General features: G+C 37.2%; 2 protein-coding genes across 3 annotated transcripts in view; one reads left to right on the forward strand and one right to left on the reverse strand.

Annotated features, from left to right (window-relative positions):
• Positions 1-1941: 1941 nt before the first annotated feature.
• Positions 1942-17627, forward strand: KLHL41 (kelch like family member 41; the record flags this gene model as incomplete). The annotated part of the gene is made up of 6 exons (XM_082841717.1): positions 1942-3051; positions 6891-7048; positions 7169-7276; positions 10008-10193; positions 12620-12766; positions 17516-17627. The coding sequence occupies 6 exons, from the start codon at positions 1942-1944 to the stop codon at positions 17625-17627; spliced, it is 1821 nt and encodes a 606-aa protein (XP_082697843.1).
• A 696-nt stretch (positions 17628-18323) lies between these two features.
• Positions 18324-25329, reverse strand: part of FASTKD1 (FAST kinase domains 1) — a 33952-nt gene continuing 26946 nt past the window's right edge. For both annotated transcript variants that reach the window (XM_082840772.1, XM_082840773.1), the window contains 6 exons: positions 24901-25029; positions 23325-23456; positions 22846-22959; positions 19854-19992; positions 19089-19203; positions 18324-18544 (listed from right to left, as the gene is read on the reverse strand). In XM_082840772.1, coding sequence (XP_082696898.1) covers positions 18443-18544; positions 19089-19203; positions 19854-19992; positions 22846-22959; positions 23325-23456; positions 24901-25029 — 731 coding nt within the window. In that variant the 3' untranslated portion in view covers positions 18324-18442. The remainder of the gene's footprint in view (positions 18545-19088; positions 19204-19853; positions 19993-22845; positions 22960-23324; positions 23457-24900; positions 25030-25329) is intronic.

Raw genomic sequence — 25329 nt, forward strand, 5'->3', positions numbered from 1 at the left:
AATAATCTCAAAACGTCAAAACACTGTGTTTGCATCTGACTCATTAATCTTTTCAGATGTTAGGTGTTACGTGTAAAGAGAAATGAGTCATTTATTGTTTAAACAAGGGAGCAGCTGTTGGTTTTTTCTAGTGTGTTAAAACCTTTAGTGGCCTCTATAAATGGAAAGAGTCAATGAGCTCTTCTCTCAGCTGTTGTTTTAGCAGCTGACAGTACCATTGACTTCACCGTGATGTAAAATAAGGGAAAAAACTTTTACTGATGGATGGAGACCCTTGAAGTTTAAAAATACATAATTCCCTGATCTGGGGGCATTCATTGATTCACTCAACAAACATTTATGGAGCACCCATGAGGCCCTGTGGCTATAGCATTGAGCAAAACAAACCTCCCCCAAATCCCTGTCTTTATGGAGCTTATGTTCTTTTGAGCATGTTTAAGAATACCAACCTTTGAAATTACAGGATTTTTACAGCCCCACTGAGTTTTTAAAAACGTGAGAATATAATTTTGTAATAAAATATTTCATGAAGAAGTATATGATGCTATTTGTATGTAAACAGAGGATCAATTTTTTTCAAGTCATGCTTTCTGCATCCCATAATTAATATGGTGTGTTCTATTATAATCAACAACTTAAATTATGATTCTAGTCATATACTTTTTTTGTGTGTGTATAAAGCCTGTTTTTCAAATTATACCAGGAATGTAGCACTTCATCCTGATTTTGCTATTTCTATTGATTACATTGTTCTCATGGGGTCACAATACATCTGTTCTTTTTTTTTTTTTTTTTTTTTGCGGTACGCGGGCCTCTCACTGTTGTGGCCTCTCCCGTTGCGGAGCACAGGCTCCGGACGCTCAGGCTCAGCGGCCATGGCTCACGGGCCCAGCCGCTTCGCGGCATGTGGGATCTTCCCAGACCGGGGCACGAACCCATGTCCTCTGCATCGGCAGGCACACGCTCAACCACTGCGCCACCAGGGAAGCCCCATCTGTTCTATTTTTTAAATTTTTATTTAATGAAAGATCAACACAAAACCACAGAATATCTTTAGTGATCATACTGTATGTGTGTAGATTTTTTCTTTCCCTAGGGCCGACTTTTAACCTTTTTTTTTTTTCTTGTCTTAATGTTTGCCACATCAAATCCTTTGTAGAGCAAGGCAGGGTGTGAACAAATTAAATAATTTCATAATTTAATTCAATACTAATTATAGTTTTTCCACTTAAAAATACCGATAATTTGGAATGTCTTAGAAAATAGCAGTTTCTCTGCATTTATTTTCAATCATGATGGGGGGATATTATTATTTTAAAGGTTTTTTTTCCAAAAAAAATCTATAATTATAGTACCTAAGTAGAAGTCTTTGTTTCCTACTTCTAAAAGAAGTTTATATATCCCACTGTTTTGAGTAGAAAATAAAAATTTGTAGCAGTTATGGAATACTGGAAAGGAGATCTTGCTTATGAGTATCCAAATGAACTCAGCTCATATTCTTGAACTTTGCATCATTAATTCAGATAGCCAAGTAGCTTGCCACTAGACCATTTTTAGCGGACTGACTCATTTTTATGATTCAGTTTTCTGTTAGTTTAATAAACATTTTCTTGCGGTAGCCTTTATTAGCATATCTTGTAATGCTTTATGTATTTTAAAGCTTTCCACTTCATTTAAATCTCTTGTTTCTTAGCTGTTTCCTTAGTGATTAAAAGTTCCAGTTGTTCCTTTCAATCTGTAACAGCTGCAAGAACTCTTCTTTCCAAACTAGCTCTCCTAAATTCCCTTGTTAGAGTTGGTATCTATATTTAGCTGGTGGGATTAAATTGCAAAGGCTTCAGGCTGGGCAAAGCACACTGATCTGCCTTTTTACTGCTAGACCTGTGTGCTGTGAGGAGCTAAGGCCTTAGTGTCCCCTTCCTTACCCAGGTTACTCACAAAATGGATTCCCAGCGGGAACTTGCAGAGGAACTGCGGCTTTACCAATCCACCCTTCTTCAGGATGGTCTAAAAGATCTCCTGGATGAGAAAAAATTCATCGATTGCACACTAAAAGCAGGTGACAAAAGTCTTCCTTGCCACAGATTGATTTTGTCAGCTTGTAGTCCTTACTTCCGTGAGTATTTTTTATCTGAAATTGATGAGGCAAAAAAAAAGGAGGTAGTACTAGATAATGTGGATCCCGCTGTACTGGATTTAATCATTAAGTACCTGTACTCTGCCAGTATTGATCTCAACGACGGAAATGTGCAAGATATTTTTGCATTGGCCAGCCGCTTTCAGATCCCGTCCGTGTTCACTGTCTGCGTTTCTTATCTTCAGAAAAGACTTGCTCCTGGTAACTGTCTAGCTATCCTAAGATTAGGACTTCTTCTTGACTGCCCGAGACTCGCCATCTCTGCCCGTGAATTTGTGTCTGATCGCTTTCTACAGATTTGTAAGGAAGAGGACTTCATGCAACTGTCTCCACAGGAGCTGATCTCAGTCATTTCCAATGACAGCCTAAATGTAGAAAAGGAAGAAGCTGTATTTGAGGCAGTGATGAAATGGGTGCGAACAGACAAAGAAAACAGGGTTAAAAACCTTAGCGAAGTGTTTGATTGTATCCGTTTTCGCCTTATGACAGAAAAATATTTTAAAGATCACGTTGAGAAAGATGATATAATCAAAAGCAATCCAGAACTCCAGAAAAAAATCAAAGTTCTCAAAGATGCCTTTGCAGGCAAACTCCCAGAACCTAGCAAAAACACAGAGAAGGCTGGGGCTAGTGAGGTGAATGGTGACGTTGGTGATGAAGATTTACTTCCTGGTTACCTGAATGATATTCCCAGGCATGGAATGTTTGTCAAAGACCTCATCCTCTTGGTTAATGACACAGCTGCAGTAGCTTATGATCCCACGGAAAATGAATGCTACCTTACTGCACTGGCTGAGCAGATCCCCAGAAATCATTCCAGCATTGTTACCCAGCAAAATCAAGTGTACGTGGTAGGAGGCCTCTATGTGGATGAAGAAAATAAAGATCAACCTCTACAGTCATACTTCTTCCAGGTAAGAAAGGATATTTTCATATATGTAGAGACATAAAGGAAAGGCTGTTAGTCACCATCTAGTTAGCTGACTTGTGAATTATTCAGGCTGCTTGTATTTTATTCTACTTGATGTGCTATTCCAGTCCCTTGAATTTTCATTACTTAGAGGGAGGGCTGACAAATATTTGAATCAGTTAACTGCTTGTTAATATTTAATAAACGTTTTGGTAAAGAATGAGGTTCTATTAATATTTAATAAACGTTTTGGAACAGAATGAGTTTCTAATTAATGTATAAGTGATGGCTCACGATTTTCTTTATGCATTTTACCCAAAATGTCATGTTTATAGTTGATTGTGACTGTAACCCTTTAAAGTCCAGTATTTTAGTAAAAACGAAATTTAATCTTGTGTCCTCTTTCTGAAAAACAGGTTACTGTATTTCCCAAAATCAAAGTACTTTACACATTACAAAATGTTATAATTGATCAGATTTTCTACCTTCTTCCAAGTTTCCTTGAATTGATTTGAAGTTCCTGGAGGTAGCATTTCATCTCTTATTTATGGTTACTGCCTAAAATATACTTTTGTTGAAAATGAAAAGAACTTGTATACATATTTTACATGCTTTGGATTACCTTCTAGGAAACACTGTCTACACAAGTGTCACTCATTTGGATTAATTGTATTTAGAAATATTTATGATAAATGATCAAATTTATTTGGATCAGAGTTGTACTTAGACATATTGGCAACTTAATCTGTATTATGAAACCATAGAAGTTTCCAAGAAAACACATCCTCCTAAACTAACACTCTTTGTAGTTTGTTTGAAAGGAGTTCGTTTCATATTATCAACACATTATATTTACCAGTTTATGAAGGAATCAGTGGCTTAACCTTCATCTTTAATAATGTCAGTACCAGTACTTTGTAGCTTACAGATAGTTCAAAAGAGTTTGTTTAGGTCATGGCTACTTATGGCCTGGGGTTTATGGGCACTTGAGTTGGAAAGGCCAAAGATAAGCATGTGTAGAATGTCATACCACAGTCACGGAATGCTTTCAAAGTGTGTAACATACGGTGCATTTATAAAGCACACTCTTTTTTTTTTTTTTTTTTTTTTTTTTGCCGTACGTGGGCCTCTCACTGTTGCGGCCTCTCCCGTTGCGGAGCACAGGCTCCGGACGCGCAGGCTCAGCGACCACGGCTCACAGGCCCAGCCGCTCCGCGGCTTGTGGGATCTTGCCTGACCGGGGCATGAACCCGTGTCCCCTGAATCGGCAGGCGGACTTTCAACCACTGCACTACCAGGGAAGCCCTAAAGCACACTCTTTAACCAGCTTTTTCTAATCTTGAAAAATGTAATAATACATGTTAATCACGGTTCTTAATTTTCCAAGTTCCATTAAAGAATGTTAACTATGAAATATGATTACAGCTTCTATTTTATTTTTATAAGTATTTGAATGTGGGCCAGAAAATTTCCTAAGCCCTAATTTTAAATTCAGATAAATTTCAGGAAGGGTAAATTCAATTGAAAAGGCAATAATTTTATCTAGGAAGTAAAAATGACATCAAAATACAGACAGACAGACAGATACCTGGAAATCATAGACCCAAAGAATACTTAATAGCCTTATCTTTATTCTCTTCCATCCTGTTACTGCCCTTGCTTTTATTGACACAGCCTCTCATTTCTGAAACCTGCTTGATGTTGTTCCTTTTGGCTACAAAAGGTTATACAAAGTTGAAAGGGTCGACTCCCTGTCATTTCCCATGCCTTGCTCCTTCTAAAAGGCACAAATAGTGGGACAAGATGCCAGGATAAAAACACCTGACTGTAAAAGAGGGTTATGACTCACAAGAAAATATATGTATGAGAATCTCAGGCTTTGTATTTTCTGCTTGGTCACCTCTGTTTAAAATGTATTAAGTTAGGATTCATATGACCTTTGATTGTATACTAGAATTAGATTATGAGAATTTTTTTCCCTAGGTAAGAGCTGGTCTTTTCCATAGACTTAATAGTTTCATCAAATCTTTGAACACCACATCTTAAAGTAATCTAGGTCCAAACTCTAATTTTAAGGGTGAGAAAACTGAAGCCAGAGAGGTTAAATAGCTTGACAGCTCATCTGTAAAAAAGCCTGGCAGGCAGTCTACTGTCTCATCTGCTGTAGGAAGTGCCCTATCCGGGGTAGTATGGGAATGTAGACAGTATTGTGTAGTGTGGGCTGTAAACCCTCTGGTTTGGGATCATGATGGCTGCTGTTCCCATTTAAAAAGACAAACTATGAATTTGTATAGCTTGCATCAAGTATCACTTAAAAGCTCTGTGAGTTTGTGCAAATTATTTAAACTTTCTGTACCTCAGTTTCCTCATATGTAAAATGGAGAAAATAAAAGTCCCTATCCTGGAGGACTAGATGAGATTACCTGTGTCAAGCATTTAGTATGAAGCCTATCACAGAGTAAAAACTCCATAAATGCTCATTATTACTGGTACTATACTACATACCACTTTCTTGATAAATAATTTTTTTCAAGAAATGAAAACAGGGCTTCCCTGGTGGCGCAGTGGTTGAGAGTCCGCCTGCCGATGCAGGGGACACGGGTTCGTGCCCCGGTCCGGGAAGATCCCACATGCCGCGGAGCGGCTGGACCCGTGAGCCATGGCCGCTGAGCCTGCGCGTCCGGAGCCTGTGCTCCGCAACGGGAGAGGCCGCAGCAGTGAGAGGCCCGCGTACCGCAGAAGAAAAAAAAAAAAAAGAAAACATTAGTGATCACAGTCTGGATGTTGAAATTTGTGACTGCAAACTAACAGTGTATGTGTGGGGATCAAACCGGTCATCTCTGCTAGTTTTAAATAGTACTTTGCTTTAACCAAGGTTACTAGACCAGATAGAGATAGGCTTCCATAAGGACCCCTCCCTATACCACAGACTTTAATATCTGCATCTATCCTTGGTATCCAATTATTCTGGGTTTTATTCCTTTTTCTTCGACTGCATAGAAGTAGCACTAGAGAGGACAACAAACCTGTGAATGCGCACCCTCAGAAAGCAGTTTTCTTGTGCTTTGGTGTCCTAAAATGCAAAGTGGAAAATCTTAAAATTACCAATAGTAAGTGCTAAAGCTGATGCCAGCCATATCAGAATCACCTATCCCAGAGCGTGGGCTCTTGGAGCGCTGTCTTAGGCTTGTAGAACCGGCAGTAGCAAAAACAAGCAAGGTTACTTCCTAACATAAACGAGAGAGAGAGAGAGAGAAGGGTATTTTAAATGACTCCCTGAAAAAGGCTAGGAAGTTATAGGCTATAACACCTGCCTATATCCGAAGTAATAAAGTGGAGCATGGAGAACCTAAAAATGTTGAAGGAAAGAAAAAAGATAATGCCTAGTGCCCCAGCTGTCTGTGAAGTGAGCGACAGGTCCAGCTGTCCCGGGCGCCAGCTTGGGAGCATGTTAAATATAGCATGCGGGGTTCAGTCACATACTGTGACCCTCTTTTTCCCCAGTGTCCTAAAAGTATTATGAGTCCTTGTTCAAACCTGAACAAGGCAACATGGGAAGAAAATTTGACAAGAAATCTCACAGTTCTTAACTAATCTCTGGTGGCTATTTTATTTTCTCTTTCTTCAAGTTCTGCAGGTTTGAGTACTTTTAGCTATTTTGGTAGGTCAAGTAGCTTTTCTCATTTTTCTCGGTAATTCAAAGGTAAAATATGATCCTGTTGGGGTTGTAGTTTTACTTTTGAGAACTTTGACTATCTCAATGAATTCTAAACAACAAAGTATAGCATATTTTTTGGTACACCTGTAACAAGCTCCACAATTCCTTATATATCTTTCTTTCAGCTTGATAATGTAGCATCTGAGTGGGTTGGACTTCCACCTCTGCCTTCAGCCAGGTGTCTCTTCGGTCTGGGAGAAGTAGATGACAAAATCTATGTAGTTGCAGGCAAAGACCTTCAAACAGAGGCTTCGCTGGATTCAGTATTGTGCTATGATCCTGTGTAAGTTGGCATGACATTCTCGTTTCCTAAGCATTCAGGTATATGAGTGCCTATATCAAAGTCATAATTTTAGAACCTGAAGTTCACTAAAAGCATATAAATTCTATCTTCTAATTTTAGGGCGGCCAAATGGAATGAAGTTAAAAAACTTCCTATCAAAGTCTATGGCCATAGTGTGATTTCACATAAGGGGATGATATATTGTCTCGGAGGAAAGACGGATGACAAGTAAGTACCCTGACTTCTCCTTATGGTTTATATCCAAGTGATTTTTTTATTACAAGGGTTCCTTCCTGTTTTCACTTGAATCTACATGCTGAAATAGGACTTGGTTCTCACCCATAACATTTTGAAAGTAAAATTTCAAAATAAAATTTTGAAAAGTTATTGGAGGATATTTAAAATGATTGATGAAGGAAAACTGTATACAGTTTTAAAGTTGCTAAAGTCAATTTCTGTATGCCCAGCATATTGCTAAGAACAAACATAATATCTCCATCGTAAGCATTCTTACAGTGGAAAAGCAGCATTTAGGAACATAATCAAGCCTTTTATTTGGCTAATTTATAATTATATTTTACTACATTAAAACCAGTGGGCTTTTTATTCATTTAGCCATAAGTAGATAAAAATTAAGTGTATCTCTCTAATATAATATTTTAAATATAACTATTAAAACAATAGTGCTTAAAAATCATGGATTTGTACTTTACATTCATCAGAGAGAATTTAGATAGTTGAGTTTGAAACTGGTGACTGGGGACTGAAAAGGGGGCAGTTCTTTCCTCAGCAATGTTTCACTTATTTACTCCTGGACAGGTGATATTCAAAATATTTAACAACTGGTCACAAACAGGCACTGATCAAACAGAATAGATATACCTGATATACCCAGTAGCACCCAGTCTCTTATGAGAAAAAGAGGATGAAGTTTCATATAACTTGCTTTCTAGGTACTTCTCAAGGGATAGGTAATTAGGAAAGAGATCTTATACCCCCAAGGGAGAAGTGAGTTTAGAGTGCTCCAGAAGTCAGTCAGTTAAGCCAGTAGCCTATCTGGTAAAATGAAGATTTTTAGCTTCAATAGTGAGAACAAATTTCCTGCCCCTGAAAACTCTGCCTAATTTGGCTTGTATCATTTACCCAGTTTGTTCAAGAGATGCCCAATCCTGGAAAGGGAGTCAGAATTAAGAATTTAAGGGCAAAGCAGGAAAGGAGAGTAAAACATGGAAATGTGCTAGAATTAAAGAACTGTATGTTGTGCAGTTAATAGTTAATGACTATTACTCAATTAAAATGACATATATTACAGAAAATATGATTTTTAAAAGCAAAGGGTTTTTATACCATCTGTCCATATTCAAAGATAATATATTCTGAAATTTTGATGTCCTCCTTAATGCCAGATATTCCCATCAAATAAACATTTAAAGGAAGGCCATATTATAAATACACTCAGAGCAAAATCTTGTTTGGAACATTTTTCCTGAGTAATAGAATGGAAAATCTGTATTAAGCAGTGTTATGACTGGAAACATAGTGACTCTGCCAAATGATTTAAATTGTTTCCTTCAAGTAGTATTAGTAACTAGGAAATTGATGTGTCAGTAAGAAGCATGCAGGTCTTGTCAGTAAGAATACATTAATCTTGAAAATATGATTAACCAAAACAACATTGCGGGCTTCCCTGGTGGCGCAGTGGTTGAGTCCACCTGCCAATGCAGGGGACACGGGTTCGAGCCCTGGTCCGGGAAGATCCCACATGCTGCAGAGCAACTAGGCCCGTGCGCCACAACTACTGGGCCCACGTGCCACAGCTACTGAAGCCCACGTGCCTGGAGCCCGTGCTCCGAAACAAGAGAAGCCACCACGTGAGAAGCCCATGCACAGCAACGAAGAGTAACTCCTGCTCGCTGCAACTAAAGAAAGCCCGCGCAGCAACGAAGACCCAACGCAGCCATAAATAAATAAATAAAGTTCCCTTTAAAAAAAAACAAACAAAAAAAACCCCAGAACATTGCTTGACAAATGCCAAAGTCAAGAACTTTGAAAAGAGTCATTACCTAAAATAAGCACTGAATTATACTAGTTATCACCACTGCATTTGAAGAACGTGATTTTGGATCGTGTTCTTATGGAGGAGTTTTAAGATAATACTCATAGTCATATATTAGAGGAACTGCTTCTACTCCAGATATCTGGTCTTTCATAAAACTAAAAAAAATTGTCCTCACAAAAAGTTGAGATTTTGTTTGGTTGCTTTTTGGCTTTACCAAATATATCCAGTTAATCAATTCTTATTTGGAATTCGAACTCCCATCAGTAAATTATGGAATTATAACAACATACTAAGAAGGATAATTCAGGTAAGTCCAGGTTTTTCTGGTACCATTTAGCACATAAAATTGTTTTCATTACTCATCAGCTCAGATGACTAGTTGTCTAATCTTTAGTCCCAGATTTCTTAAAATGCATTGGTATATTAGTGGTAGACTAAAATAAAATGAGCCATCATATTGCAGTTACATTTAAAATAGGTACATTCACACCTAGTTATTTCTTAAGTTAACTGATTCATTCTTAGGATATTCAGATAATGAAATGAATAACCGTTTTTGTTACTGAGGCACAATAAAAGGTTTATGAATTTTTGTTAACTCTATTGTGTATTGAATTTAGTAGCAGATAGGATTAAAATCTACTCTGCCTGGGTCTCTAGGCAATTGCCAAAAGTAAAGGACCCTACCTTCCAGTAGTATAATTAAGATTTAAAATAGCTTTAGTCCTCATATTTGGAATTGTCCTTTGCTTGGTGATATATGTTCAGATTAAGAATTTTCCTGATCCTCACTATACTACATATTTCAAACGAGAAGCAAAGGTAAGTGATTAGTGAAGTTGCTTCTTTCAAAAAAGAAAGCTTCTAAAAGGACCATTTTGTTGTGTTTTATGTTTACAGAAAGTGTACAAACAGGATGTTTACGTACAACCCCAAAAGAGGAGACTGGAAAGATCTGGCTCCAATGAAAACCCCTCGTTCCATGTTTGGAGTGGCAGTCCATAAAGGCAAAATTGTGATTGCTGGAGGCGTCACTGAAGATGGTCTTTCAGCTTCAGTTGAAGCTTTTGACCTCACCACCAATAAGTAAGCTGCCATCTCTTACTACAGAATATGAATCACTATATGTTTTAATTTCTAACTTTGGATAAAAACTAAGCTTTCCAATTAGGACATGGGGAGAAGAGGCAAGGGAGGCAAGGATTGAAGGGGAAGTGTCTTCATCTGTGTTTCTTTTGGTGTTATGGGTGTGAAATGCCTAACATTTTGATGCATTATATGTGTTTGTAATTTGGAATACATGACCCTCAAGTAAATGTTGCAGTGATCAATCTATCCTTACTTGTTATTAACTTTGTGAATTTAGTCATGCAAAGGTAATACTTCTGAATAATTATATACACATAAATGGATATATATCTCTCTGTAAGGTTATTTGATTTGAAATATGTAGTTTCTTTAAGGACAAAAAGACCTCCACTTAGTTTGTGATATTTGTAATGCTTCAGATGTTTGATTCTTTTGTGTTCTTTATAATTTTCTTTTTTTTTCACTTTTAAGCTTGTATTGGCTTAAAGTTGATGTAAAAGATATTTGACAGATATTCTTTACATAGAATTAGTCCTTTTCAAGTTTTTGAGCTCACACATCTAGATGAGTATATAGTTTTTGTTTTGTTTTGTTTTTTGTTTTTTCCCGGACGCGCAGGCTCAGCAGCCATGGTTCACAGGATCAGCCGCTCCGCGGCATGTGGGATCTTCCCCGACCGGGGCACGAACCCGTGTCCCCTGCATTGGCAGGCAGACTCTCAACCACTGCGCCACCAGGGAAGCCCGAGTATATAGTTTTTATGCTCCTCGTTTAGCAATGAGGAAAAAATTACAGCATTATTATTACTTTTTTAAGGAACCATGTATGCCTGATTACAAAACAGACTTTAGTTAATCTGAAAATTACAAGGAAGTTTTATGGAATTAGATTTTTATGATCGTTAAAAATCATGTGTTTTTCAAGACTATATAATATGGGTAAAAACTCAAGTTATAAGAAGTTAAAGAAGCAGCACACAAAACTGCAAACACTCTATGTTCTTAGTTTTGTTCGTATGCATAGATGGATGTTTAAATTTATATGCATTTTTTAAAATGACAAAATTATAGCAAAATATTGCTTATGATTATGTCTGAAGGACATGATCATGGGTGATATTTGTTTTCTTCTGTACCTTTCTGTTTCTCCAGATTTTGTATAATGTACATATATTTTTATAATTAGAGAAACAGATATGTTTAGAGAAAAACTATGAGGTCCACCTTTTTTTTTTTTTGCGGTACGCGGGCCTCTCACTGCCGTGGCCTCTCCCGTTGCGGAGCACAGGCTCCGGACGCACAGGCTCAGCAGCCATGGCTCACGGGCCCAGCCACTCCGCGGCATGTGGGATCCTCCCGGACCGGGGCATGAACCCGTGTCCCCTGCATCGGCAGGTGGACTCTCAACCACTGCGCCACCAGGGAAGCCCTGAGGTCCACCTTTATGCCAGAGTAATAGAAGAGAGCTACCAATATGACTAACTCATTTTAGACTCTTGATACTTCCAATTAATTTGATTGATTTTATCTTTAGTGGTGCTATTTCATATAGCTATTAACATTAAAAGTTTCCTTAAATCCTTTACTTAAAAGGATGAAGTATAAACTATTAAAAAGAAAATTTCCAACCCTAGTTTGTAAACTATTCTTATCACATGCTTTATTAAAAAGGGTTTGGAGGGCTTCCCTGGTGGCACAGTGGTTGAGAGTCTGCCTGCCGATGCAGGGGACACGGGTTCGTGCCCCGGTCTGGGAAGATCCCACATGCCGCGGAGCGGCTGGGCCCGTGAGCCATGGCCGCTGAGCCTGCGCGTCCGGAGCCTGTGCTCTGCAACGGGAGAGGCCAAAACAGTGAGAGGACCGCGTACCGGAAAAAAAAAAAAAAAAAAAAAGGTTTGGAGATTTCTTGAGACACTATGGAGATCAGAGTTTTTAAAAATTTGTATTAGCATTCAAATGAAAACCAACACAGTAGGGCCTAGGAGCCCTAGAACTTCCCCCCAAAACTCCACTATTTTTTTTTTTTTTTTGGCCACGCTGCACAGCATGTGGGATCTTAGTTTTCCAACCAGGGATTGAACCCGTGCCCCCTGCAGGGGGAGCACAGAGTCTTAACCACTGGACCACCAGGGAAGTCCCTCAAAGCTCCACTATTTATGGCATACAGTTTGATAACCACTGCTGAAGGTGCTAACTAATGAAGGTGAAGTATTCTTGGAGACATATTGAGGGCTTTAAAATCTAATTTGGTTACATCTTTCAAATAAAGGAATATTTAGATATTTTCCAGTAGCAAATTTAATCTTCTAATTTTGGATGTTTATGCTACTTGAAGTTTTTAATTATAATTTCCTATAATTGTTCAGTAAATACATTTGGCATTTTTTAAAGTTTTACATTAACTGTATCTTCAATAATTCCTAGGTGGGAAGTAATGACTGAATTTCCCCAAGAAAGAAGTTCCATCGGATTGGTCAGCCTGGCTGGATCCCTGTATGCCATTGGTGGTTTTGCTATGATTCAGCTGGAGTCTAAAGAATTTGCACCCACTGAAGTCAATGACATATGGAAGTAAGTTTTCTTCACTCCAATTTTCTGAACCAAATATTAAATCAAATAAGATAAAACAATTTTGAATAGGAAGCCAGACTTTCCCAAAATGCGCAGGCTCAGCGGCCATGGCTCACGGGCCCAACCGCTCCGCGGCACGTGGGATCTTCCCGAACCTGGGCATGAACCCGTGTCCCCTGCATCGGCAGGCAGACTCTCAACCACTGCGCCACCAGGGAAGCCCTGTATCCTACTTCTTGAGAGTAAACTAAACACTCTTTGAACCTGCTGAACTTTTACACATTGCCACTTACTTAATCAAGTACTGCTTCTAGTACTTGGGAGAGCTTGGGAAAGAACTTATCGGGGCCTATTTCTTAATCAGAAATTGAGAGTTGGACAACTGATCCTTTAAGCTCCCTTCCAGCTTTAAAAGTGTAATGAACGCTCTAGGCATCCAGTAGAGCAAAGGCTTCCAAACCACTTACCTTTCTCCCAGAGAGTACTTTATTTCCTAAGAAGACAAAGTCTGGAATAAACACTTAAACTCTTGAGTTTTCCATGATTCATTAACTCAATTTTGAATCTAATCTAAATATTTTTCCAATTTTCTGAGGATTCAGTTATAAAAGCTTTTTAGAAAAGTGAAAAGTAGCAATCCACTTGACCTCCAAGATAGGTGCTGGGTAGGTCTCCCAAGTATAACACTTGCAGTTGTTACTCAATTGAACTATTTGACAGTTAAGCTTAAAATGAATGTATTTAAAAAGGTGTGTGTGTGTGTAGCTTACCATAGTTTCTAATGCAATGAATGTCACGTAGAGGACCAGTGTATCCAGAAGTCTTGGGAGCAGAAGTGTAACTTGTGTCATGGAAGAAAGTCACATACTAACATAGCTGGGGCAGGGCATACAGTGTGCAGACGTCTGGTCACTATCAGGTCACCACATGTGCTGTCTTCAGCCCAGGCACCATGCTTGCTGATCTAAGTTTACAGGAGGTAGATCTCAGTTGCCTGAGGTGAGCATGAGTTCATGCTGTATACTCATCCAGAAACTGCCAGACTTATGCTTTACCTGTCAGTTTAAAGGCCAGCCCCACTCCCAAGTCTGGATGCCCTTACCTGGCCTGTCACCAGATTGTCCAGAACCTTGGTACTCGAAGTATGGTCTGTGGACCAGCTGTGTTGGCATCTCCTGCGAGCTTCTTAGAAATGCGGAATCCCAAGCCCCAACCCAGACCTACTCAATCCGAATCTTAATTTTAACAAGATTAGTGGGTGATTTGTTTACACATTTAAGTTTATAAGTACAGCTTTGGAAGAGTGATCAGTGAAGGCATAACACTGAGCCTGAGAGTGAAAAGTAGGTAACATTTGTTCTATACCTGAACCAGTACATGCCTTATTCCCAGCTGGTAAACTGGAAGGCTGAAAGGCTGGCAGCTTAACCAAACAATTATTTTGTGCATCAGACATCATTTCCTTATGTTGTAACAGTAACTAACTGTGTAGGGGGCAAGAAAAAGTGGCTATAAAAGGAAGTTAACTGGGACTTGCCTAGTGGTGCAGTGGATAAGAATCCACCTGCCAGTGCAGGGGACACAGGTTCGATCCCTGGTCCGGGAAGATCCCACATGCCATGGGGCAACTAAGCCCGTGCGCCACAACTACTGAGCCTGTGCTCTAGAGCCCGCGAACCACAACTGCTGAAGCCCATGCACCTAGAGCCTGTGCTCCGCAACGAGAAGCCACCGCAATGAGAAGCCCATGCACCGCAGCGAAGAGTAGCCCCTGCTCGCCAAAACTAGAGAAAGCCTGCGCACAGCAACAAAGACCTGATGCAGCCAAAAATAAATAAATAAAATAAATAAATTTATTTAAAAAATAAAGGAAGTTAACTATTACCTTTCTTCCTCCAAAAAAGAGGGAAGAAAATAAAGAAACTGGAAATTTCCAGGGAAAGAGGTTAGACCTAGCAAGAGGATGAGATGGGAAAAGACTGGAAAGCAGCAGAAAAAAATATGAAATAATGGAGGGCTGGGAAGGCTAGGGTTTTTGGAAAATGGGGATAGGTACCAAGAGTGAATAGGCAGTGATTCTTAACCCTGGCTGCTTTTATTTATTTATTTTTTGGCCGCACTGCACGGCACGTGGAATCTTACTTCCCTGACCAGGGATTGAATCCACGCCCCCTGCATTGGGAGCGTGGTGTCTTAACCACTGGACCACCAGGGAAGTCCCCTGCTGCTTTTAAAATATACCAGTGCCTGGGCCTTCATGCAGACCAATTAAATCAGTTTCTGCAGGCAGAGCCTGGGCATCACTAGTTCTTAAAACCTTCCAGGTGATTCTAATATGCAGCAAGCCTTGAGAAACACTGATGTTAAGGAATGGTGCTATCAGCTGAACACCACATGAGCCACTCTGGATCCTAATGGTGATCAAAAGCCAAGTTGCGGGCTTCCCTGATAGTGCAGTGGTTGAGAGTCCGCCTGCCAATGCAGGGGACACGGGTTCGTGCCCCGGTCCGGGGGCATCCCACATGCCGCGGAGCGGCTGGGCCCGTGAGCCATGGACGCTGAGCCTGCGCGTCCGGAGCCTGTGCTCCACCGCAGTGGGAGAGGCCACAACAGTGAGAGGCCCGCGTACTGCAAAAAAAAAAAAAAAAAAAAAAAAAAAAAAAGCCAAGTTGCTTCAACAGAATACTGCAGACAGAAAAGGGAAGTACAGCATCTCCTGGTAATTTTAGCAGGAGGGATTCTGATTATGGTTTATTTTTGTGATTAAGGCAGTGCTTCTCAAAACTGCTTGCTCATTGGAATCACCTCGGGAACTTCAAAAAGCACTGACGCTGCCTCTGTTCCCCTCTATAGATTGTGACTTAATTGACCTGGGATTTAGTTTGGGCTTTGGAACTTCCAAAAGATCCCCAGATGATTCTAATGTGCAGAAAAACTTTGGAACCACTGGATTTGGGAAAGGCAAGAGGAGGGGGCATTCATCATTATCTGCTTGGCTGTAAAATTTTAAATTTAGGTACTGGTATTTTCCATTTAGGTAATAAAATCTGGGGCAATAATTCTCAAACCTTGCTGCATATTAGAATCAATTTGGGAACTTTAAAAAAGCCAATCTCTAGGGGTGGGATCCAGACATCAACATTTTAAACGTCTCCAGGTAGTTCCAATTTGCTAGTCAAGTTTGAGAACGAATGATCTGCAGTGGTTCCCAAGGCAGCATCAGCACCACCTGAGTACTTGGTAGATGTGCAAATCTTTAGTCCTCACCCCGCAGATCTATTGAACCTCTGGGGGTAGGGGCCAGCAAACTGTGTTCTAACAAGCCCTCCAGGTGACTTCGATATGCGATAAGTTGAAAGCCACTGACCTACAGAGAAGTAGCTACCCACTTGCCCTGAACTTCCTAGTGAATTCACACATGCAGAGATGAAAATAACAGTGTACTACATTCTAAATCTATAGACCCTCTTACTGTGATGTAAAAAATAATTTCCATTTCTCATATTTTTTCTTGAAATCATTCCATTATGTAGGACTGACCAAGCTGAAAGTAAAAAATATAACTGCCAGGAAGCAAATGCTTTTAGGCCTCATTTAACCTCAACCTCCTATTGCTTAAATGTGGTCACTTTTTCATTAGATCATTTAAAACTGTTCTTTATCTTTTAATTTGTTGCTCCAAATTTTATATAGATAATCAAGGTTCTTTTCCTGATTAGTGGTAAAATATTTTTTGTCTACTTTTCCCTACATAAAAATCACTCAGTGCATAGTACAGCTGTACAGCTGTTAAATTTGGACCATTGATGTAAGTCAGATAGGCATCAGCTAATTTTAAAATTATTTTAAATCTCACTCACTCCTTGTAGAATGATTTGGGAGTATTTCCTATGTGCCAAGTATTGATAGCTTCTGGTGGAGGGAAGATAGCAATGTGAATAAGATATATGTACTTTTGAGCTTGTTGAGGACATAAATATAGGGCAAAAAATTAAAATAGAAGGATAATTGTTATAATGGATACCATACAAAGGACACTGTGAGAAATGAAGAGAAAACAACAAACTGCTTGAGGAAGGTGAGAAAGGCTTCAGAAAGAAAGCAGTGTTTAGGAGTTTCTCATGCAGAGATGGCATTCCAGGCATCAGGCAGAGGAAAAGCACACAGGTCTCAAAGGAACCCAAGTTGTCTGTATCTTTATAACCCTGAATATTCAGAGGGGACAACCAGTTCTTACCTAATGTCAAGTGCAAGAGTAGTACTCACACAGGACAATAAAGGGGAAAGAGAATGGCTTCTTGCAGAGTGACCACTAGTGTCATGTACCATGCACTAGTGTATGGGAACAGCTGAAATCATAATCAAAGTGACTAACAGTCCCTGCTCTTCCCAGTTCTTACTCTTTGGTGACCTTGACTCATGGGGACCAGCCATCTTTAGCAGTCCAAAGGCGAAAGATTAATTGCCTGTCTGTTACCCGTCATCTCTGGACGGTCTCTGATTCCCGCAGAAGGCTTAACTGCCTAAGCATCCAGATTAAATACCATGCCAGTAATATGGGCATATACTCAGAGAATGCGTACTTTTGGAGGAATTCAAGTGTTTGTTAGTCTACAAGTCAGGTGCATCCTCCTCTGGGTAAGAGCCAGTAGGGTTTTCTCGGAGAACATTTGTATATTCAACACAGGGAAATCTATAGAACTATCTACTTAAAAACAACTTACTGATTGCTTTCTTTTTCTCCATCAGGTATGAAGATGATAAAAAAGAATGGGCTGGAATGTTGAAAGAAATACGTTATGCTTCAGGAGCTAGTTGTCTAGCAACACGGTTAAATCTCTTCAAACTGTCTAAGCTATAAACAAGAAGGTGAAAAACCATAATAGATAGGGAGGTGGTCTGTTTGGATAATAGGGCTTTAATTTATTGTTTTTAAAAAGGCTATACAGAGATTCATGTAGAAATTATTCACTATGTTATTGTCCAAGAGATTAGCAATGGGAATCAAAACCTCAAAGCTATTAAATCTTCAATGTAATGATCAGAGCTTAAAACCACTGTCTAAGAAATTAAATCTTAAATTGAACAGATTATTCCTTTTGTTAATCTGTCTCAATCAACTGTAAAGAAGCTTCCTAAATCTGAGTTTACTAATCCTTTCATTTGCATTGTTGAGGTAACTTTACACTTGTTTTCTATTACAAATGAAACTGGAGAATGAAATATGTACATCTGCATTTTCTAAAAATGTTTAAAATAGCAAAAACCTTTCCTCATGCTTCAAGATATAACAAGAATCCTATGCATTAAATAAAAGATTATATGCTGTAAGAAAACTTTGGAAATGCTATTTAAGGAGTATAATAAATGGGTCTCATTTAAATTTTAAAAAATTTAAAAATAATAAAATAATATAGTTCCTGCCACATAGTATGCACTCAAAGAATGAACTGTAAACTACTTAAGTTTCTTAAAAGCTACATGTCTTTTATATTAAGAATTTTAAACAATTTCCCAACTAGATAGTAGAGAAAGTAGTCCATTGTAAAATGTCTGTTTATTTTAATAGGTATTAATTGACCTAGAAATCAATTCTACATTATTTTTTAATTGAATCAAGCCACTTAATTAAAGTAAGTCCAAATATGACGCACCATAACTAATTTTCAGTAAAAACTATGATGATGATTTGCCTTCTCCAAATATCCGTTCTCTCAGGTAGTCCATTCGAGCATTCTTTGTTGACAGTGCCATAGAGTTCCATTCAAAATGAGGGATCTGTAAAATAAGTAATGTAGTCTGAATGAAAGCTCAAAAGCAGCAACAAAAAACATCAGGGAAGACCTCTAAGAGAAGAGCTATAGGAACCTTAAGACATTAGTTTACATAAGCATAGCCTTTGAACCCTATTTGGAAGGTTGCCTTCTTCTTGACAACACCTGGAAGACCCTTTTCTGCTTCGCAGCTCCTTTCATCCTCCTGTTCCTACAATACCAACAATGGACATTTTTTCCCATGTGCCTTTCTTATATTTATACACTAGCCTTTTTCTCTTATAACTCCATCCATCTCCATAGTGTCTCTCTTTATTGTAAGATGAATATAAAAATCAAGAGATCTTCTAGAGACAATTTTAAAAATTATTTTTATTTACTATTCTTAAAAAAAAACAGAGGGTATTCTATTTCAGAGAGATTTTAATATAGCTTTTTTTTAATATTAAAAAAAAAGGTAATTCTACAACTTTCACCTTAAAAGGGGACACATGTAAAGCCAGTGTCTCTGGGTTTTTTAAAGGCTGAATTACATAAGTATTTCATACCTGAATTACATGATACCCCAAAATTTCCAAGTGTCGTTTTTTCATAGCAGATTTTCCTTTTACATGAGGGATGTTTCTACAAAATGCTCTCGAATCCAAAAATTCCAAAGCAATCCTACATAAGATGAAAATAAATATTTACTTCTGAAATTGAGAAACTGAAAAATTATAAGCCTTTCAGGAACAAGGGTGCATCTTTATAATCTAAAAACCGCCAAATGAATAAATGAGTATACTAAGTTATTTTTCTACTTAAATTAGTAATTAATGACAAGTTATCCGATTCATTAGAATTAAACCAAATTATAGTAAGTATCTGCATGCTTTCATCTATTTGTTTCTTTGTCCAATACATATTTATTATGCACCTACCATATGTAAGGCACTGTGAGGGATACAAAAATAAAAGGACACACTTTATAGTCTAACAAAGAACATATGATACATAGTATGTAACTGTAATGCAGTGTAGGAAGCAGCTATGTGCTATCCGAAAAGTAGAGAGGCATGGGAGGTCCAAAGAAGAAGACACTATTTATTTCCACTGAGGACAACTTGAAGGTTAGTGCTTTAGATATTGCTAGGTTTTGGACAATGAAGGATGGAGATTAAAGCAGAAAGCACAAGAAAAGCAAAGGTATGTGGGTAGCATGCATGAGATATATGAGGAGCAGATTCTACTATAAATAATCCTTGATAGCTGCGTTCATTAAATCGTGCCAAATTTAACATTTAGATAACAAAATCTGAAACTAAGAAAGGTACTTTTCAGCTCCTGGTGGCAGTCTTGATCCAGCTATTTGAGTATTTAATTCCGAGTGTATTTTTGGTAGTTTTCCCAAAGTTGTATTATGGCTTCCATACGGAATAGGTTTTTTCCTTTTATCCAAGATACACTCAAAATCTATAAGAAAGTACAGGAACCAACAATATGAATTAGGTAAATTCTTATAGGTAAAATTTTAAGATATATTTTAAATATTTATACATGTATATAAAGACACACACACACAAACATGAAGAATGAGGTACCTCCCTAATTATCCAACTTATTTCATTTATTTATTTATTTATTTTGGCCACACCACGCAGCATGCAGGATCTTAGTTCCCCGACCAGGGATTGAACCCGTGCCCCCTGCAGTGGACGCTTGGAGTCTTAACCAATGGACCGCCAGGGAAGTCCCTATCCAGCTTATTTTATATATATGATCTAGTCCAAGATCACCTCTCTTTGAAAATCAATGAATAAAAATCAACCAGCAAGTATTACTAAACTATTATTTAGCATGGGGGCTATATTTAGCACTGCACTAAGCCAAATCACATTACAGTTTTATTTTAATCCCCTTAAATCTCTTGGTCACAACTGGAGGAAGCTAAACCAACTCATCTGAAAATTAGTAAAGACAAAGATTGAAGCATGTATCCTGTCTTTCCTGTATGAACTGTACATAGGGTAACTAAACAGTTGACATAGGAAAGTTCTTTTTAGACAAATTCCAACTAATAAATGCAGAATGACAGATGTAGAATATCACTACTTTTCCACCCTTGATGAATAATGCATTTAGACAATAATTTTAATAGCTGCTAAAATCAGTAGGTGAAAAGCTGATGGGAAAGCTTCCTAACGGATAAGCTGACAACATATAAACACACTGATGAATCTTAATATAATAAAAAGGGGACAACCAGAATTGTATGTCTTCTGATAAGATGCAGTAAGAAGCACATACGACCTATGAAAAAGCTGGCCAAAAAAATGACCACTGCCACTCCTAAGCTAACCTGAATCTAATCAAGCCTCTATATCTAACTACTGGTTTACAGAAAAAATAGGGGATGCAGGAGCATGTTGAATGACACCACAGGGTTTCAACTGGAAAAGTCCAACAAACAGTAAAATAAAACATATAAAAGATAATTGAGACACTTGAACGTTGACAAGCTATATAATATTAAGAAATTATTATGAATAGTTGTAGAGGTGAAAATGATGGCACTGTGGTTATATATCCTTTTAGATATACATTCTAAAATGATATATTATCTGTGATTTGCTTGAAAAAGATCAGGTGGGACTCTGATTAGTGAGTATTAATAATTTTTAATGCTGGATGAGGGTTCATTATACTATTCTATTCTTGAATATGTATGAAATTTTTACATAATAAAAACAATCATAAAAATGTATTTAAACCAAGAAAAATGAAAAAGAAACAATGAATGAAAAGGAAGAAAAAGTAGGTTTAATTACCTATTCTTTATATATAAGGGAAACTGGGGCACTGAAACATCTTCAAGTTAATTATCAAACATGAAATATACTTTTCTCATAAAGAAAATGAATTCTGGAGCTAGAATGCCTAGGTCATCCTGGCTTTGCCATCTGCCAGCTACATAACCTTGGGCAAACAACAATGTCTCTGGGCCTCAGTTTCCTTATCTATAAAATAGAATAACTTGCAAAACTTATAGGGATATAATAAGTTTATATATATAAAACACATCATAATATCTAACACATAATTAATATGTAACATAATAATATGTAAGTGTATCAATTACTGTTGTTGTCATATGAAATTACAGCATTGTTTGAAAGATGCACATACCAGCAAAAAACCTTAATAAATCACAGCATAGTCATTCAATGAAATATTATGCAGTCACTAAAAATAATGTATAATTATATTTGTTGGCATAGAAAAATATTCACAACATATAAACAAAGCTACAAACACTATAAAATAAGCCATTTTGGTTTTTAAAAAGTCAGAACTTTTTAAAGTACATATTGCTTGCACACATGAACATGTATTGCTTGTAAAATTAGAAAGAAAACAACAAATGTCATTAAAAATGAAAAAAAAGTCAGAAGGAGAAACATAGACACCAAAAGTAAAGAGTGTTTGTATCATGGGTGATTTTCCTCTTTGTTATCTGTCCTTTCTGGTTTTTCTATAAGCACGTATTACGTATCCTATAAATGAGTGTTTTCTTCCAATCCTTAGTTCTTAATCATACTACTGTATTGTCTTAATTATACCACATCCTTATATACAAATATTACCAATTAAATCTTATTTTTAATGATCTATATATATTTTCACATAAAAATAAGCTTCTTGACAACATGAGGTACAAATATGAGTTGGCAATACAATGGGCTTGGGATATAATAATCCTAGTTCCCCAACCAGGGATTGAAGCCATACCCCCTTCAGTGGAAGTGCAGAGTCCTAACCACTGGATCACCAGGGAATTTCCTGAAAATTTCCAAGATAACGAAAAAAATTTTTTTAAAGTTTTAAAATTCCAATTGATGAGATGATTCTGTTTAGTTTGGCTTTCTGAAAGTAGCTAATAAGCTACCATAGGTTAGCTTAGCTACCATAGGTTAGCTAAGTAGCTAATAACCTACCTCTCATCTCTTATATCCTTTATTTGAAGAAAAAAAAAAAGAATGTATTTTCATTTCCTTCTGATTGTTGACACACAACTGAACAACCAGGAAAGCACATTCAAAGTCTCATCTTTCAGTTTCAAGTCTCATCTTTCTATATATAGTTGTATCACTAAAAGGGGGTATATATGAATGCCACACATGTATACACCCATACATGAATAAACACATACATATCAGTCCCATTTTGTCTATTAGAGACACACAAAACTAGACATGGTTAGACACTATCTAGCATATAGACCCCACAAAAATGGAGCAAAGCCCATGAGCATCATTAAACACTTACCTATTGTGTAGTAATAAGGTGTAAGAACAGAGGCTTTTACAAAATTGATTCCTCCTAGTACCTCTGCTAACATTTTATAAATCTGCTGTTGTGCTCCATTCATACAGCCAAAATCTTCAGGAAAATAAAAATAATTAGTTCACTTAAAATAATCAGCTTTTGAATGAAAATCATCCCGTATCTACAAACTGAAAAATAGATTAATATTTCCAACAAGAGTTTCCATGTATTGTAATACCACCTGCAATAACACTAAATTCAGCACAAGTTCTTTGGCTCTCTACCAAAAGAGGTTTAGTGTCCTAAATATTAAGAAATACTTACAACACAAATTTCTCTACAAAATGGTTCCATTAAACAAGTTATGGCACTCTTGGCAACTCTGGTGTCATGGTTAGTTTTAACAATAAAAACAGTGTACTACCTAATAATGTACTTTAGAATTAAGCTTTACTTTCTGACCCAAACAAAATTCAAACCTTTTTTATACTGCTGTTGACAGAAGCGGTCATGAAACCATGGAATCTGATATTCAGGACATTCCAAGCAGACTGCTCTATTTAATTCCATAAGACGAAATTGGACCTTCATATTTAGAGATGAACATAAAACTGAAATTAAAAAAATACATTAATAGACTTTGATAGCTTGAACTTAGCAAAGACGATTCATTTTTCACATTCATTTATCCCCATAATGGTTGTAACTTTTATTCTCATATTACAAAATCATTTCATTTGCATACACATGCTTTATATTTTTAAATTATTATATTCAGTGGGATGATTAGGACAAACACCTATGTTTTTCACTAATTATGAATATTAAAACTACATTTTAGGGGCTCCTCTGGTGGCACAGTGGTTAAGAATCCGCCTGCCAATGAAGGGGACATGGGTTCGAGCCCTGGTCCGGGAAGATCCCACATGCCACGGAGCAACTAAGTCCATGCACCACAACAAATAAGCCTGTGCTCTAGAGCCCACAAACCACAACTACTGAAGCCAGTGCCACAACTACTGAAGCCCGCGCGCCTAGAGCCCGTGCTCCGCAACAAGAGAAGCCACTGCAATGAAAAGCCCGCGCACCGCAACGAACAGTAGCCCTGCTCATCGCAACTAGAGAAAGCCGTGCACAACAACGAAGAACCAAAGCAGCCAAAAATAAATAAATAAAAACAAAAAAAACTACATTTTAAAAAATACTACTAAAAAATATTCATTGACCTAATATTCCACATTTAGCAGTCTATCCTAAGGAAACAAAGATGAGGGCAATGACTCACGTATAATAATCATTATTTATGGTAATGAAGAATTGGAAACAACCTACATGCTAACAAATTTTATTACTTCCTTATAATGGCAGATTCTATAGACTAAAAAATCATGACATCAAAAAATATTTAATATCATGGAAAATTGTTCAAAATATAGTTCAATGACAAAAGCAACAGACAAAAGTGAACATATGTATAATTCAAATTTTGTTTTAAAATATATATAGGTATATAAACATACATATAAGGGCAGGAGACAGAAAAGAAATACTCCAAAACATTAAAAGCGGTAGTTTCACTTGGTGGTAAGATTATGAATAATCTTTTATTTTCTATTTTATACTGTTCTATAATCTAAATTTTCTACAATAATCAGGAAATACTTTTATAAACAGAAAAATAACCCAGTATTAACATTTAAGTGCTTTAGTATGTAGGTAGAGCTGAAACTTGGATATAAAATACAAGTGATAATTTATTAAAGTAAAAAATATATTACGCTTGCTTGTTGTAAAGCAAAAAGTTTATTGTTTTTTAATAATAATGTTTAACAAGTATATAGCAGTTTTTCTTTGAAAGTGTTTTTATGTATCTTATCACATTATTTTTAACTTTTTTCGCTTATGAAATTTACATACAGGAAAAATGCATAAAATCTATATGTATAGTTTAACACATAATTATAAAGAAAAATCATACATTTATCACCCACGTGAATAAAATACTCCTAAACAATAAAAAAATATATATATATACACACACACATATATACATACGTTCAAGTTGAGAATCTAATTTGGCTAAGAATCTAATGTTAAAAATTGCCTTCAGTAGATCTTCTGAAAAATATTCACGTGTGGCCAAAGAGTAACCAAGAAACACTAACTTGAGAGGATCCAATATACCTAGAACAAGATTAAAAAAAAATTAAAATGTACAGCTGCTTCACATATACGTAATATATACTTTATTCAGGTAAAACCAGGTTTTAAAAAAATAATACAAACACAACCTTGACAAAATTAATCTATACTGTCACAAGTCCAGATAGTGGTAAAGTGGTTACCTCTGGGTGGGTGAAGAATGGGAATGAGGGCCGGGGAGAAGGGTACTATGCTAATATTCTATTTCTTGATCTGGGTACTGATTCCTTGGCTGATTCAATTTGTATAAATTCACATACTATATATATACTAAGGATATGT

This window comes from Leucopleurus acutus, assembly GCF_964270905.1.
Source record: "Leucopleurus acutus genome assembly, chromosome: 6".
Lineage (NCBI taxonomy): Eukaryota > Metazoa > Chordata > Mammalia > Artiodactyla > Delphinidae > Leucopleurus > Leucopleurus acutus.